The 14,096-nt window shown below is 51.5% G+C and overlaps 5 protein-coding genes across 5 annotated transcripts; 2 read left to right on the plus strand and 3 right to left on the minus strand.

Moving 5' to 3' along the window:
- Nucleotides 1-897: 897 nt before the first annotated feature.
- CCOS01_12603 (amino acid permease) lies at nt 898-2,975 on the minus strand (the record flags this gene model as incomplete). Its single annotated transcript, XM_060460751.1, has 7 exons — nt 898-937; nt 993-1,142; nt 1,197-2,018; nt 2,081-2,111; nt 2,174-2,606; nt 2,677-2,690; nt 2,744-2,975. 7 exons carry the CDS (start codon nt 2,973-2,975, stop codon nt 898-900), a joined length of 1,722 nt encoding a protein of 573 aa, XP_060308799.1.
- Nucleotides 2,976-4,212: 1,237 nt separating this feature from the next.
- On the minus strand, nt 4,213-4,397 carry CCOS01_12604 (uncharacterized protein; the record flags this gene model as incomplete). The annotated part of the gene is made up of 2 exons (XM_060460752.1): nt 4,213-4,244; nt 4,277-4,397. The coding sequence occupies 2 exons, from the start codon at nt 4,395-4,397 to the stop codon at nt 4,213-4,215; spliced, it is 153 nt and encodes a 50-aa protein (XP_060308800.1).
- Nucleotides 4,398-6,328: 1,931 nt separating this feature from the next.
- On the minus strand, nt 6,329-7,317 carry CCOS01_12605 (carbonyl reductase; the record flags this gene model as incomplete). The annotated part of the gene is made up of 3 exons (XM_060460753.1): nt 6,329-6,834; nt 6,896-7,195; nt 7,257-7,317. The coding sequence occupies 3 exons, from the start codon at nt 7,315-7,317 to the stop codon at nt 6,329-6,331; spliced, it is 867 nt and encodes a 288-aa protein (XP_060308801.1).
- Nucleotides 7,318-8,210: 893 nt separating this feature from the next.
- On the plus strand, nt 8,211-9,791 carry CCOS01_12606 (uncharacterized protein; the record flags this gene model as incomplete). The annotated part of the gene is made up of 3 exons (XM_060460754.1): nt 8,211-8,737; nt 8,807-9,044; nt 9,099-9,791. The coding sequence occupies 3 exons, from the start codon at nt 8,211-8,213 to the stop codon at nt 9,789-9,791; spliced, it is 1,458 nt and encodes a 485-aa protein (XP_060308802.1).
- Nucleotides 9,792-10,577: 786 nt separating this feature from the next.
- Nucleotides 10,578-12,489, plus strand: CCOS01_12607 (amidase; the record flags this gene model as incomplete). The annotated part of the gene is made up of 3 exons (XM_060460755.1): nt 10,578-10,879; nt 10,969-11,466; nt 11,523-12,489. 3 exons carry the CDS (start codon nt 10,578-10,580, stop codon nt 12,487-12,489), a joined length of 1,767 nt encoding a protein of 588 aa, XP_060308803.1.
- Between the last annotated feature and the right edge of the window lie 1,607 nt (nt 12,490-14,096).

Here is a 14,096-nt window from a genome sequence, read left to right on the forward strand (position 1 = left end):
CAAAAGTAGCTCTCGTAGCAGCGTTATCCGTCGCAGCCCTCGCCTCATACGCATGTCTTTCCTCTGCAGGTAGAGCTTCCCAGCTTCTCAACACTTCCTGCCAGTCATTTTCTTGCTCATCGCGAAACACGCTCAGCCCGGTGATCATTCCCAGGCACGCAGGCACGCCAGGAGGCCTCTCCCCACGGCTCGCAAGCCCTGCGAAGTTCCTCCCTTGTTGCTGATGCTCTCCTGCAAATGGAAGAGCAAAAGCTGCCGGCCATTCGGCTAGAGCTGTCTCATGCTGAGCCCCAGTCTCACATCGTAGCATCTCCGACTAAGCACGGCACGTTACCTTTTGTTCTCCGGATAGTGCGTGCCAACCAAGCTCAACGTCATAACTTGAAATACCCGCTTCGTTAGCGAACAGGGTGATTGGGGTGAACGGCGTAGCTGCAGGTGGCCATGGGCCAGATCCGAAGCGGTCAGCGCGCGAAGGAGGAGCTCTGACCGGCCATGGTGACGGGGAGCCGATGGTAGAAAATAGAGATGGAATCTATGAAGATTCTCGTATAGTGGCGAGGTGTTCGCTGATCCGAGCGGCCAACTCTTCGTCCAGGTTGCCGAGCTGATGGTGCCCGTGGAGAGCCCTCATGGCGTTGATCTTACTTTACATGGGGCGGAGATTTGTCCAACGTCAGCAAAGAATCCGCTTTGTCGCAATCCTTTTCGTCTCATTGCAGGCAGCAGTGATCATGAAATGTCTTGGACGAAGATGCAGGTGGATTCACGGTGTTGAGAGATATAGTCTTAAAACTTTCAATTGGAATAATCCTCAGTTGTGTTTCTGCCCATGGGATATCTATTTCTTTCACCCTAAACGCCGATGATATAATGGACGGATATGTCAACACGACTCTACCCAAATAGTTTGTCTAGAACCTTTTCAAAGACGTTCCTGGTCATGCCCGTTAGAACCACTTGTTGATTATCGGATAAGATTGGCAACTTACTTGGCAGGAGTAGGTACGAACGTCCTCTCATACTCGTCAATCTCATCCTTGTTGCGGTACAGGTCGACCTCTTCAGGTTTGAAGATCTTGGTCTTCTTGAGGAATTTCCAGCCCAGGTACAGCACAGGGAAAATGCCGACCATCGTATACCTCGTGCTTGTCAGTATACCATGCAGGCTAGCTAAAAGACGATGGTTGGCTTACGAGAAGAGAAAATCAGGGATACTCCAGTACCCATCCAGAGGCAAGAAAACGGTGTACCCTCCAACGAACGTCATGATGAAGGTGCCGATGAGACCGTACCAGGCAGCGTACGGCTGGAACCAAGCCTTGTAGGGAAGGGTATCGCGACTGATGCCTTGGGCCTTGAGCGCACGATAGAACCCAAGATATGCCGTGCACATGCAGGAGAAGTTGATCAACTGCGACGCGGTGACCAAGCTCACAAACCAATTCAGCACAACAGCAGTGTTGGCACTGAGTTGCAGGAAGCTGAGCAGGCCGATGAGCAAGACGGCGATGACGCAGTAGACCGGAACGCCCTTCTTCGTGCACTTCTTGAAAAACGCGGGCGCCTTGCCCTCAAGTGCCAGTCCGTACAGCGATCGTGAAGCACAGTAGACGTACGAATTACCCGCAGAGAAGGCGGCTGTGAGGACCATGGCGTTGACGATGTGGGGCAGGCCACTGATCTTGAGGCGATTCATGGCGACGACGTAGGGCGAGGCCGAGGCGCCGGGTTCGCCGTCCTTGAAGGCGCGGGTAAGCTCTTCGTCGTTGTAGGGGACGAGGATGCCGACGCAGAGGGAGCCAAGGACGAAGAAGGCGGTCAGGCGGTAGAAGACGGCGTTGAAGGCGCGGGGCATGACTTTGCGCGGGTTCTCGGCCTCGCCGGCGGCCATGGCAACGTAATCCGGTCCTGCGATGGTGAAAGAAGCCTGGATCAGGCATTGCAGGAAGCCGAGAAAGCGTCCGAGGGAGCCGCTGTAGTATAGCTCTGTGAATGCGCCTGGTTCGTACCAGTATCTAGATGGGTCAACTCGGTTAGAGGACTAGGCTGATGGGAGAGAGTAGAGACAATTGCCTACCGGAAGCCGAATCTGTCTCCAAGCGGGTTTCCTATGAACAAGATAAGTATTGTGTTTCCAATTGGCGAGCATGTTACGTATGAAGTTGCATACCTCCCAGCATGACGATGAACGTAAAGATGATGAGTCCCACGATGAGCAAGAACTTGCCAAGCGCAGCCCAGAACTCTGTCTCGCCGTACCACTGCACCGCCATGACATTGATAATACCATAAAGGACGAGAATGATGGCAATGATGCCTCCAGCCGGTACGACGTCGCTCCAAAAGTGGATGATGAGGTTGCAGGCGACGACCTCAAATGGTACAAGAGCAGCCTCAAAGACGAAAAAGTTCCAGCCGGCAGCGAACCCAAAGGCCTCATCGACGTAGCGACCGGCGAAGCGGATGAAGGGACTCGAAATCGGGAGGTAGGTGACCATCTCGGCCATGCTCAGGGTCACGGCCAGGATGAAAGTACACCAGATGGTGAAGGCGAGGAATAAGCTGGCGGGGCCGCCATTGAGCAAACCCCTTCCGATTTGAACCTATAGTTGTTGTGTGAGTACCTGATATGCGATGTGAATTCCTATCGACTCGTGCTTCAAGGTGACGTACGTAAAGAGCGGTTCCTGCATATAATGTGAGTTGGGTTGATCTCTGTGTATCACGTCTAAGGACCTACCAATTGTTCCGCCAATGCCAATCAGTTGGATGTGGCGCGACTTGAGCTTGCGGTGAGTATGGTCTCCCTTGTCGCCAGAATCGAGCGAAGACCGAAATCCGCCGTCTAAGGGTTCGCCATATGGCTCACCGACGCCCTTCTCATCGGGGAAACGGCCATGTTCGGAGTAGCCGCCTCCATAATTCGGAAGGCCGTCGCGGTGTCCCGCTCGCTCGATGCCGGTGGATGACATGGTCGGTCGGTCGGGGCGAGGGGAAAGATGTGGGGGATTAGGCCCGGTTTAGTGGGGGATCTCGGCGCGGCCTCGTTTCGAGTCGAGCCGGAAGAGTGAACGGAGGAGAAGGGGGGCTCGACAGTCCAGATGCGCCCTCGTGACGGGTTGAGCGAAGTTGATGATCTTGGAATTGATTTGCAGCCTTGGAGAAGTCACAGTTATGTAAGCCTCAAATTACCAAAGGGCTTTGAGAAGAAGACAGAAGAATTGGACTTTGAATTCCATGAGGGTTTCACACTGCACACAAGCACCGGTCGATGTCTCGGGGGTTGATGTGGATTTGGCTCTTCGCGTTGGAAGAAGGACGTTAGGAAAAGCCTCACGTAGGAGAAGAGGAAGAAGAGCGAGAAAGGACCGAGAGAGCTCTTCGGCGCGACCAACACTGCGACCGCAGATCCTTTTCAAGAATTCCCAAAGATCAGGGACCGCAGCAATTACACTGCAGCGTCGCAGCAGACAGAGAGGCGGGAACAGTGGGGTGAGACTGAGGGGTGAAGGACTGCAAGAGGGAGAGGTCTGCAGGAGAGTGGATGTCTCTGTGCGAACCATGCCCAACGCGGGATGGGCCCGAAGAGGTATGAGGGCGTAGTGAGGAGGCGGCGACCAGGGGATGGGGGAAGATGGGGGCGGTCCAGCTTGTTTCTTCCGGGGATCGTTCCCTGTCTTTTCCTATCCTCGGAGATCATGCCAGACGGGTTATTGTATCTCCATTCAAGAGTCTGTGGCCGGCGTAGCTATCTGTAATTAGTAATGAAAATACTTTGGTTTTTTATCACGATTCTGGTGGTAATAGCTCAGTCTCTCGGGTTGGCTTCTCTAATTAGACTCCGAGGAAAATGTTTCCGAGTCCCGGCAAGTCGTTGGTCCCTGAAGACGAATCTGCAGCGCGGGCAAAGACTGGCCAGAGCTCGAGAGTCGACAAGGTTCACCCACAAACATTCTACAAGAGGGGTACTTGGATGAACGTAACTATGTGTACCATGGTGCTTGATGACGCCCTAGAGAAGATAGGGAGCCTTATCAGACCTGTTCGAGTAGGTAGGTAGAGTCTTCAGAGACGCCGCGTGTTGTGCGACGGTCACATTGCTTGCGTCGTTGGTTGGTGCTATGATTTCCCACACTGCTATCAAGCGTGATCGTCCAAATATTTACAGGCGGGAGAAGCAGAATGAGAGATTCGGTGACGGAGAGCCCACTATGTTGGGTCAGCTGCAGGTGTCTGGTCCTCTGCAGGATGCACATCGCTGCCAGTGACATACCGATAGCTCTCGGTCTATCTGGACCGGGGCTCTCTTGATTGCCATTGATTGACTGCTGACAGCAGTTCGAGACCATTCGCCGGCGCGACCCAGCAGCTTGGCATCGGTGTGTCCGGTCCATGTTCCATCCCACGCGGCCTAGCAGCGTGGCTTGCGCTGCTTATGGAAAGCGTAGTACGACCTTTCGACGGGAAGAACGAGGCATTTTCATACCAAGTGAAGATGAGACTTTTGCCAACGATTGGCTGCCCATTGCGTGCTTCGTGTGGGTGAAGGCGCCGTTCCAGCTGCCGTTCGCCGCATGGATAGCAGGTCCGGTTATTTGAACCACATACCTGGTCCTGGGCTCTGGCGAAATATGATTGAGCAATATTGCGATGGACCCCTTGAGCCAAGGCAGAGCGAAGCTTTTGGGGATTAGCGACAAGCAATGAGGCTGCCCGGGGACAAGAACTGTTTTATCGCGGGATAGCTAGGCGCATTGGCGACTTGGCTTTCGAGGGCAAAGAAGCTTCATTTGCTGCTCACATCACGTCAAGTACCCCGCGGGAGACGGAAATGCCTGCTCTGTGATTGCGCAGGTGGCTGGTTGAGTTGTCTGCGCCTCTAGCAGCACCCAGGAAAGAATCCCATTCCCATTCCCCGATTGCGTTACCGTAAGTTTTGATTGTACCTCTTGGCATCTTGGCAGAAACATGAAGCCAATTGCTTTGCCAACTGCTATGCCAATTTGCCGTTGAGAGCCGGTCGGGATCCCTTGGCAGGCTAGAGTTCTACGTCACGCTATCAAGCAATGATAACTCGTCAACTGCTCTGGAGCGTCTCTCATTGGGCGGGCGAAAGATGGATGAGCCCATTGTTTACGGCGTCGACGGCGTACCTACACAGTACCTAGTGTCTCCGCGCCGCCTGCAGAGTCTTGGCCTCTGGAAGGTAACGTATCCACGAATTTGAGATGGCCAAAGTGAGACTGATGGTATCATTGGTCCAAGTCCGAATGATGAAATGGAAGCAAGCTACGGAGTACTGGTGAACCCATTGGATTGAGTTTGGCGAGAAATTGAAATGAGGACTTATTGACTCGGGCCGTCTTCTTGTTCCTCCTAGACCTCGGCCGGGTCGCGCTCACTACATCCACCCAGAACCTCGGAACGGAATCACAATTCGGTACCATTCGTCAATACTTAACGGCTCATTCAGTCATTGACGTTCAGTGGTACATGAATACTCCAGAAGCGGGTGTGTGCACATAGCGTCGTCTGGCGCAGGAACGCGCGCCGCGCCGCGAACCTTCAGGTTTTTGGCGGCGCCCCAGTGCCTAGAACCGCTGCATTCGTTGCCCTTAAACCTAGTTGGAACTCCTCGCTGGAAGTCGCAGTTCACCGGGGAGAATTCCTCCTAGTTCCACCGTCGGGACCCTCCCGAAATTTCCAGTCGACATCCATTTTCACGTGCTCTGAAGCCTTTTGATAAAGAGCGAATACGGAGTACACGCTTCCGATGATGCTTTCGTTTCAGAGTACACTACTTGTTGATACATGAATATGTGGTCGTGTGCAGCAAGGCGGCATCTAGAGCTCCTAGGAAATTGACCACAACCAGCGCAGTAACTACGCTTGCTTTTGATTTTCTCAGGTGTTCGCAACTCCAGCAATTACCATGTGCAAACAATGAAAAGGCAGCACACTACTCTAAAGCTACACTAGATCGGGCCATCATCGCAATTTCGAAGACTCGATGAGCAATGTGTCTGAAGCAGCCTTGTAACGCGAAAGTAGGTTCCAACGCGCTTGGGGCTCTACTCTATAGCATGACCCGCGATTCAGGCCTTCAGCGACAAGCACCAATCACAACGGTCTATTAGTCTAGTTGGTTAGGACGTCGGATTCTGATTCTCAGAACCTTCCGTAGGCCCAGGTTCGAATCCTGGATGGACCTCGTTTGTTTTTGCCTCAACCACAAACTCCAGTCAGGTTTCATTTTTGCCGTTGTCAACTAGCCCTACGTCTTCCTCGTCATATTGCTCATTTTGGGCATGTTCCGCCCAGACGTTCACCACCTGGCGACCTTCTCATCAGACCAGTACTCTCCAGTCTTGCCACCAATATCCGCAATCGCCAGATGCACAGGTGTCTGCGCACCCTCATCAGGCGTCTTTGTGCCGCCGCCTCGCGTCATATCCGTGACCACGTACCCGGGATGGCACGAGTTGACGAGCAGCTTGCTTCCCTTGTCCTGCAACTCCTTGGCCATGGCCTTGGTCATGCCAATCTCGCCAGCTTTAGAGACCGCGTACGCGGCGCTGGGCCAACCTTGCTTCTCGTGCGTGCCCTTCTCGACCGCGGCGGTGAAGTCTTCCATCAGCTTGGTGACGTCCGACACGGACTGCGCGTCAAGGAAGCGCTGCTTGATGTCTGGCGAGTACTTGCTCAGGGACCCTGATACCGATGCCACGTTGACGATACGCCCGTCTGGCTTCATAACCGGGATCCAGGCGCGTGTCGCTTCCAGTGTACCGTAGTAGTTGCATGCCAGGGTGTTCTTCACCACGTTTGAGTCTTGTGCACGGAGAGTTAGCTTCTATGTTGAACCATCGCAGCACTTGATGATCGCGCTTACCAAACCCTTGCATGGCAATACCAGCGTTGTTGATGATGAAATCAACGCCATCGGGATGTTCCTTTTTCAGAAATGATGCGAGGTTCGAGATGCTGGATGGATCTGAGATGTCAAGCTGGTGGTACTTGATGTCCGCCGCGCCACCGTGGGTAGACAGGGCCTTGGCCTGCTTGAGATCCGCGTCGCCTTGAATCTTGCTGAGTGCTTGCTCACCGCGAGACTTGTCGCGCGCAGTTAGATAGATGAGCAGCGAGCCATTGTTTAGATGGGAATTGGGATATTGCAGCGCGAGCTGTCGGACTGGTGAGAGAGTAAGAAGTTAGTTGAAATGACGCGATTCTGGGGTGGGATGAGATCCTACCGACTGCAAATCCGATGCCCTTGTTGGCACCGGTCACCACACCAACTCGGGAGTATGTCATGACGTTTCTCGTAAAGGGGACTCTTTAAATACAAATTTGGAAGAATCAAGGTCAAAAGAAGGGGATTCGCTCAAGAAAGCTGATCATATTGGCACGAACTGTTTACTGATCCATGACATCACTAAGTTAACATTCGACTGTGCATTAGTCATCGCGTAGCGCACTGAAGTTCTCTCTTCTTCCAGGTCTCAGCCGGCGACACTACGGTCACCTACAGCATGTACAGGCCCCAGTGGGTCCGAACCCGAACCCGAACGCCTCGGCCGGGACGCGGAGAAGTGGAGTGACACCGGTCCCGCGCCGTTCGGCCCGGGGGTGCAAGTACGATGTGCATCGCACCGCTGATGGCTGCCATTCTAACCCCCTTTACCACTTCACCGCCGACTCGAAGAAGTACCCTGCGTCGAGTTAGTGCGTCCAGGTTGGCGGCCCACAGTCGAGACGGAGGTTTTCACCAGTCACGACACCGAAATATGCACTCGGGTGCGCAGCCTATTTCCAAGAGTAGCTATGATGTGATTGATGCAGCATGAGAGGGTGCTTCACGTGCAGCTTGCATTATGAATGAAAGGTGCGATTGGCATGTTGAAGCACAGTATGCAGCGAGATAGAGAGCCCATCGCTCCGCCCAAGGGTGGCTTTTGGAGAGGCAAGCCTCACTTTCCCTTCTGCCGATGACCTCCTACAGCATGAAATGCTATGCAGAAGGCCACGTGCGGGGTTTGCTGTTCGAGCCTACATTCACCCCGGGGCGATTCGCTCTCGAGGATATTAGAGCGCTATTGCTCCTGCTTTTTCTTCACGTCTGGGGAGATTGTGAGTTACGTGGCCATAAATTCAATCAACACAACGTCTACATCTTTTCTACCCTTGAGATTTGCAACTCAATTGAAATGGCCGACATACTTGGAGTAGTTGCTAGCGTCGCAGCTCTTATACAGCTTGCTCATTATGGTGAAAAGTTCGCAAAGGCTTTGCTCAACTTCTCGAAACAGAATAGTTCTCCGCGGAGAGAAGTTGATCGATGTGCCTCTCAAGCACAAGACTTCTCGGATTGTATCAATATGACTCATTTCACTCTCGAACGACACTTCGCAAATTACACCAAGTCTCCTCTTCTTCAATATCTTTCATCCCAAGGGATACTCGATCGGATACTGAATCGATCGGAATCAATAGAATGGCGGCTCGATAAAGCAACCATACGAGTCCGATCACTTCTTGGGGGCGGAAACGCCGTTTTCAACTTTTTCAAGTGGTGGTATCAGAAGGACAGTATCCTAGATCTATTTCCAGAGATGGATTCTGTAAAGATCAGTCTTCAGCTGCTTGTGTCCGCCACTCAACTCGAGGTTCTCGACATGGAATGCAAAGCTTCACTCTGGGATACTGAGAAATTCATTTCGAATGAGAAACACATGTACGTTCTCACAAACATGGGGACTTCACCCGGAGTCATCGACTCAGTTCTGAACTCACTCTAAGCTAGTAATCACCTGAAAAAAGTCATTAGAGGTAATTTGAAAACACTGAAAAGACTAGAGGCCCAAATTGAAAGAGCCAACCCACTCATGCCAACGGATACCTTCACACATCAGACACAGTCCAACAGCTCTCTCTACGAGATTATGTTACCCTTAGGAAGAAGTATGGTGAAAACTGGGAGTATCCCGAAGCCCAAGTTCGTCTCATCAGCGTCGTCAGAGTCATCTACCAGGACCAAGGAGGTAATTTCTGACATCCAAAATGACCTTGTCCGAAGACTAATGGCGAGGCCACAGACCTACAAATCTTCATCGTCGGGCAATTCCATGCCATCAGTATCTTCAGCTCTTTCACGTGGAGCAAGCTCCCAAACGGAGGCATGTCATTATCATCACGAGGCCATGTACAAGCTCGAACGCCGCTTGCAACATGAGAGACTTTCACGCAAACAGTCATCGTCGGCGAAGACTACGCCATCATCAACAACAGGCCAACCAGCTACTAAACGTCATGTCGACCATGGGAGCGGTGCAAATTCGAACATCCAGGAAGTAAAAACCGTCCAGGCATCGCAAAGTCAACGCCAACAGCTTGAACCCCTTCACGAGAGAGTAATCCTAGTGGACACTGCCAACCTTGATAGGTCGATTGTTCACTCTCATGTATTGCACAAGGGTAAACTTACTGACAAAATCTTGACTGGCGTCGTTCATACTACACTTGATGTCAGCGTCATCTCAATTCTAGAAGCCAAGGGACTTGATATAAACGTGGTTTCGTGTGAAGACGACAAGAAAATTGGATTCAAATTTGACCAAGGGAAAATACAGACATGTATCGGCATGGTATCTGTAACCATTGACCACAACCCTTCCCCTGGTTCTCAATCGCTAATCACACGCCATAAATTCTACGTTCTGGAGAACTGTCACCCCCGACTTATATTTGGAAAAGACATTTGGGAGATTGAGGAGACGTCGAAGCAATAAAAATGGATGATGTCCAGACAAGTATACGAAGGTTATTGTCACAGCCACCTTGTATTTGCTTTGTTTTATTTGGTTACATGTAGTTTTCAAAATATGTCGACTGGTCAAACTAAATGCTTGAAACTCACCGTTTCATCACTGCATTTCAAGGAGCCAGGTGAAAGAAATGAAGGTTCACGTCAATCCTGACACGGTGACACATTCGGGTCCCGTTACTTGATATAGAAGCGGCAGTGAACATGGCTCTGTTTCCGTTTTCATTGCGTGTAACTTCTAAGTCCTTCATCGACTTGAAATTGACACCTCACTCCAACAACTAAATAATCATCTTAGGGTAGTGACAGGAACGGAGGCTCACCCAGCGACATGGCTCAAAACATTTGTTTACTATAGCACCTCATAATTACTGACCGAGTCATCCCGGAATCCCTGTTCAATCTCCGCAAGACTAGTCGCACCTAGGCTTGCTTTTGCGCACCGCAACTCTCCTATCATCTCCTATCAGTATCTCAGCCCCCAAGAAGATGCAGCCAACCATTGACAACACCTGCGCCCCGCCGCAATCTGGCAAACCCGGATCGGCATCTCGGGGCGGGGCAGAGTTGCACACAGTACGTCAGCTTATCAGCTGAGATGTGAGGCTTTAAAAGCTGCAACAGGGCACACCGACTCTGTGGCTATGTGTGCCTGGCCACTGTCTCATGTCTCCAGCCGGTCTTCTGCCTGTCCAGCCCGTGGCTTGCATTCTGCATCTCGCTTGAGGAAGCACAGTAATCAGTGACCGAGATGTACAAGGCGCAACTTTGGGTTGCCATTGTGGCGGGTATTGAGATCTCTTTGGCTAGCTGCAAGCTGAGCACCTCTCAAAGCTGGCCTGGAAACTCGTCGACAACCGTACCTTCGGTGTTCCCGCTGCTTGAAGATGTGGGATCTGCATACCTGTTCCCGATGCCACTCTGTGGAACTTTTAAGTTGGAAGAGGCGACAATTGACGAGATGCAAGCAGCATTGACTGCTGGCACACTCACTTCTCAGCAGCTAGTTGGGTGTTATATCCAACGAACCTACCAGACGCAGGAGTACATTCAGTAAGTAGACTACTCTAGCTGGCATGTTGGAGTTGCAAAGTAGATGGCTCATCACAACATAAGTGGATGCACACTAATGCGCCAGACAGCTCTATTTTGCAAATCAATCCAGATGTATTCCAGCTAGCTGTCAAGATGGACTTGGAACGCAAAGCCGGAAAGATACGGGGGCCACTACACGGCATTCCATTCACCGTCAAGGACAACATCGCCTCCAAGGACAATATGGAGACGACAGCAGGCAGCTTTGCGCTTTTGGGCAGCATCGTCCCCCGAGACGCTCACGTGGTCAAGCGCCTTCGCGAAGCCGGCGCTATCTTGTTGGGCAAGGCCGCTCTGAGTGAGTGGGCCGATATGCGTAGCAACAACTATTCTGAGGGGTTCTCGGCTCGAGGCGGTCAATGCAGAAGCCCGTATAACTTCACACTCAATCCGGGCGGTAGTAGCACGGGAAGCGCTGTTGGCGTCGCGGCGAATGCCATTGCTTTCTCGCTGGGCACGGAGACAGATGGTAGTGTCATTAACCCCGCCGAGCGAAACGCCATTGTAGGATTCAAGCCTACAGTTGGTCTGACTTCAAGGGCAGGGTATGGACCATGTCTCTGGAATCTGATTTTCCGAAGCTTCGCTAATTCGGAGATAGGGTCATTCCTGAGAGCGAGCATCAAGATTCTGTCGGAACCTTCGGCCGCACAGTCAGAGATGCTATTTACGCTTTTGATGCAATCTATGGCATTGATGAGCGAGACAACTACACCCTGGCTCAGGAAGGCAGGACGCCTGAAGGGGGTTACACTCAATTCCTATCTACAAAGGAGATCCTAAAAGGCGCCACCTTCGGACTTCCCTGGAATAGTTTCTGGGCTTTCGCAGACGATGAACAGAGGGAGTCTCTAGAGCAATTACTCAAGCTCATTACCTCAGCTGGGGCAACGATAATCAACAACACTGAAATCACTGACTATGAGACCATCGTTAGCCCGGATGGTTGGGACTGGGATTATGGCACATCAAGAGGCTACCCGAATGAGTCCGAGTACACGGTTGTTAAAGTTGACTTTTACAACAACATCAACACCTACCTTTCGGAACTGGAAAACACCGATATCAAGACTTTCGAAGATATCATTGCATTCAACTATGACAATGACGGGACCGAGGGCGGTCATCCTTGGCCACTTGGGACGGCCGCGTTTTACTCTGGCCAAGACGGGTTTTTGGCATCTCTCGAGTCGAAAGGTATCAAGGATGAGATCTATCTTCAAGCTGTCGAGTTCTCCCAGCAGTCAACGCGGAGTGGTATCAATGATGCCCTCACCTCTTCTAATGGGACGAAATTGGCTGGTCTCCTAGTCCCTCCTGACGTCGGCCAGACGTATCAAATTGCTGCCCAGGCGGGATACCCCATGATAACTCTCCCGGCCGGTGTTCGCTCTAGCACTGGAATGGGTTTCGGCTTGGCCATAATGCAAACAGCGTATGGAGAAGCGGAGTTGGTTAAGTGGGGAAGTGCAATCGAGGATTTGCAGTTGACGACAGAGGGAAATCCGTACAAGAGGACTTTGCCTAATTGGTACGAGTACCTCACACGAAATGTGCCAGTCTTCTGATGAGAGAAGACATTTCTGAGTCCAAATTCCCGAGCACTGTACTTACTCAGCAACTTGAAGATGTATCGTCCTGGGCACGCTTTCCGCCTGCATGCAGGGTGATTCATGCCTAAATGAACCGAGTAAGGATTTATAAATAAGCTGAGATGTGACTAAGAGTTAGGGTATCAATTGGGTGGTCTATTTAGCTAGGGAAACACAACCCGGCGCGTTGATATTCTGTGCTAATTCCAATTTCTATTTGGGCATACCAAATCATCGGAGCCGGGTCGGTTCCGGACATTCAGACTGCAGCGATTGCGACGAATTATTACCTTACCTTACCTGGCGGTGCATTGTGTAAATGTGACCAGACCTGATATCGTACTTTGGGAGTATCCTCCCCTTGAATGAGGAAATCACATTTTGCCAAGTCTAGGATCTGGGGCCAACTTGCCGGGTGGGATGAAATCATGCGCTAACATCCTCCGTTGCTGGCCGAGAAGTTGCATCAGGTTTATGATGGAGCCCATATTAGCTTGTTCCACGAGTCTGCTCTGCGCGAAGGGACTGAAAAGCGTCATCAAGCCAAACACAAAATACTTCAAAACGCCAGGCTATCCCAGACCGGTTCCGGAGTCCGCATGTTCCGCGACTCGAGGTGCATCATAAGCCCGAGCCGTTCATCCCAGGTCCCAGGCTTGGCGACCCACGGTTTTTAGTGAAAGACAACAGTGTAGTTTTAACTTTACTCGCGGATAGCGAGGGGGGAAAAGCATTCAGAAATGGATGTACCGTATGCAAGAGCCCAACTTCACCCAGGCCAACTACGCCTCGACACTTGGATCAGCCCCCCATCTTACTATGATTGAAGTGTATGCTTCCGCGTCAGTTTTAACATGGCGCATGATGAGCCAATAACTTGAAAGAGCTGCAGCGTTTTGACGGAAAATGAAATGTTGGATCTGTGTTTCCATGCTTAGTTGAATATTTTCCATCATAGCAGCAAGCCAGAAATAAACGCCCCCCTTTCACCAACAATTAAACGGTCAACATCCATGTAGTTTCGACTCAGCATCCGTCAATATTCGTACATGGGTGTAAGTTGTGACCTAGACCAAATATCCAGTCTCCTAGGATCTCGGACTTTGTGTCGACAGCACCGCCTGCCACATCCAGAACTCTATCGTCTGATCCTTGGGATGGTGTGTTAGCCGAAGTGCAACCCCTGCCAAGTGTGTGGCCGTATTCCGACGATCATCTTGGCTTAAGCAACTCAAATTTTATGTGAAGCGCACATCGAGCTCGCTACCGGCTATGGGGATAGCCAAGAACCAAGTCTATGTGGTTCTATGCTACCTACCTGTTCTGGTCACAAGGTCGCGCGTGCCAAGCATGTCAGCAACGGCCATAGCGGACGTAAGGCTGTGTTGGAAGGGGTCGCACTCTGTTCTTCTTGACGAAGGTTTGGATTCTCGCCGAAGATTAACCTCTTTCGCGTAAGGTAATTCTCGGAGAAATAGGCTGGGAAGGGAGTTTTGATGACTAAAAACTCAAATTTATTGACATGGCTCCGCCGCCAAGACATACCCGACAACGAAGAAGGATCTGATAAGATGGGCCGGCGG

This window comes from Colletotrichum costaricense (assembly GCF_030867565.1).
Source record: "Colletotrichum costaricense strain IMI 309622 chromosome Unknown Scaffold_15.1, whole genome shotgun sequence".
NCBI lineage: Eukaryota > Fungi > Ascomycota > Sordariomycetes > Glomerellales > Glomerellaceae > Colletotrichum > Colletotrichum costaricense.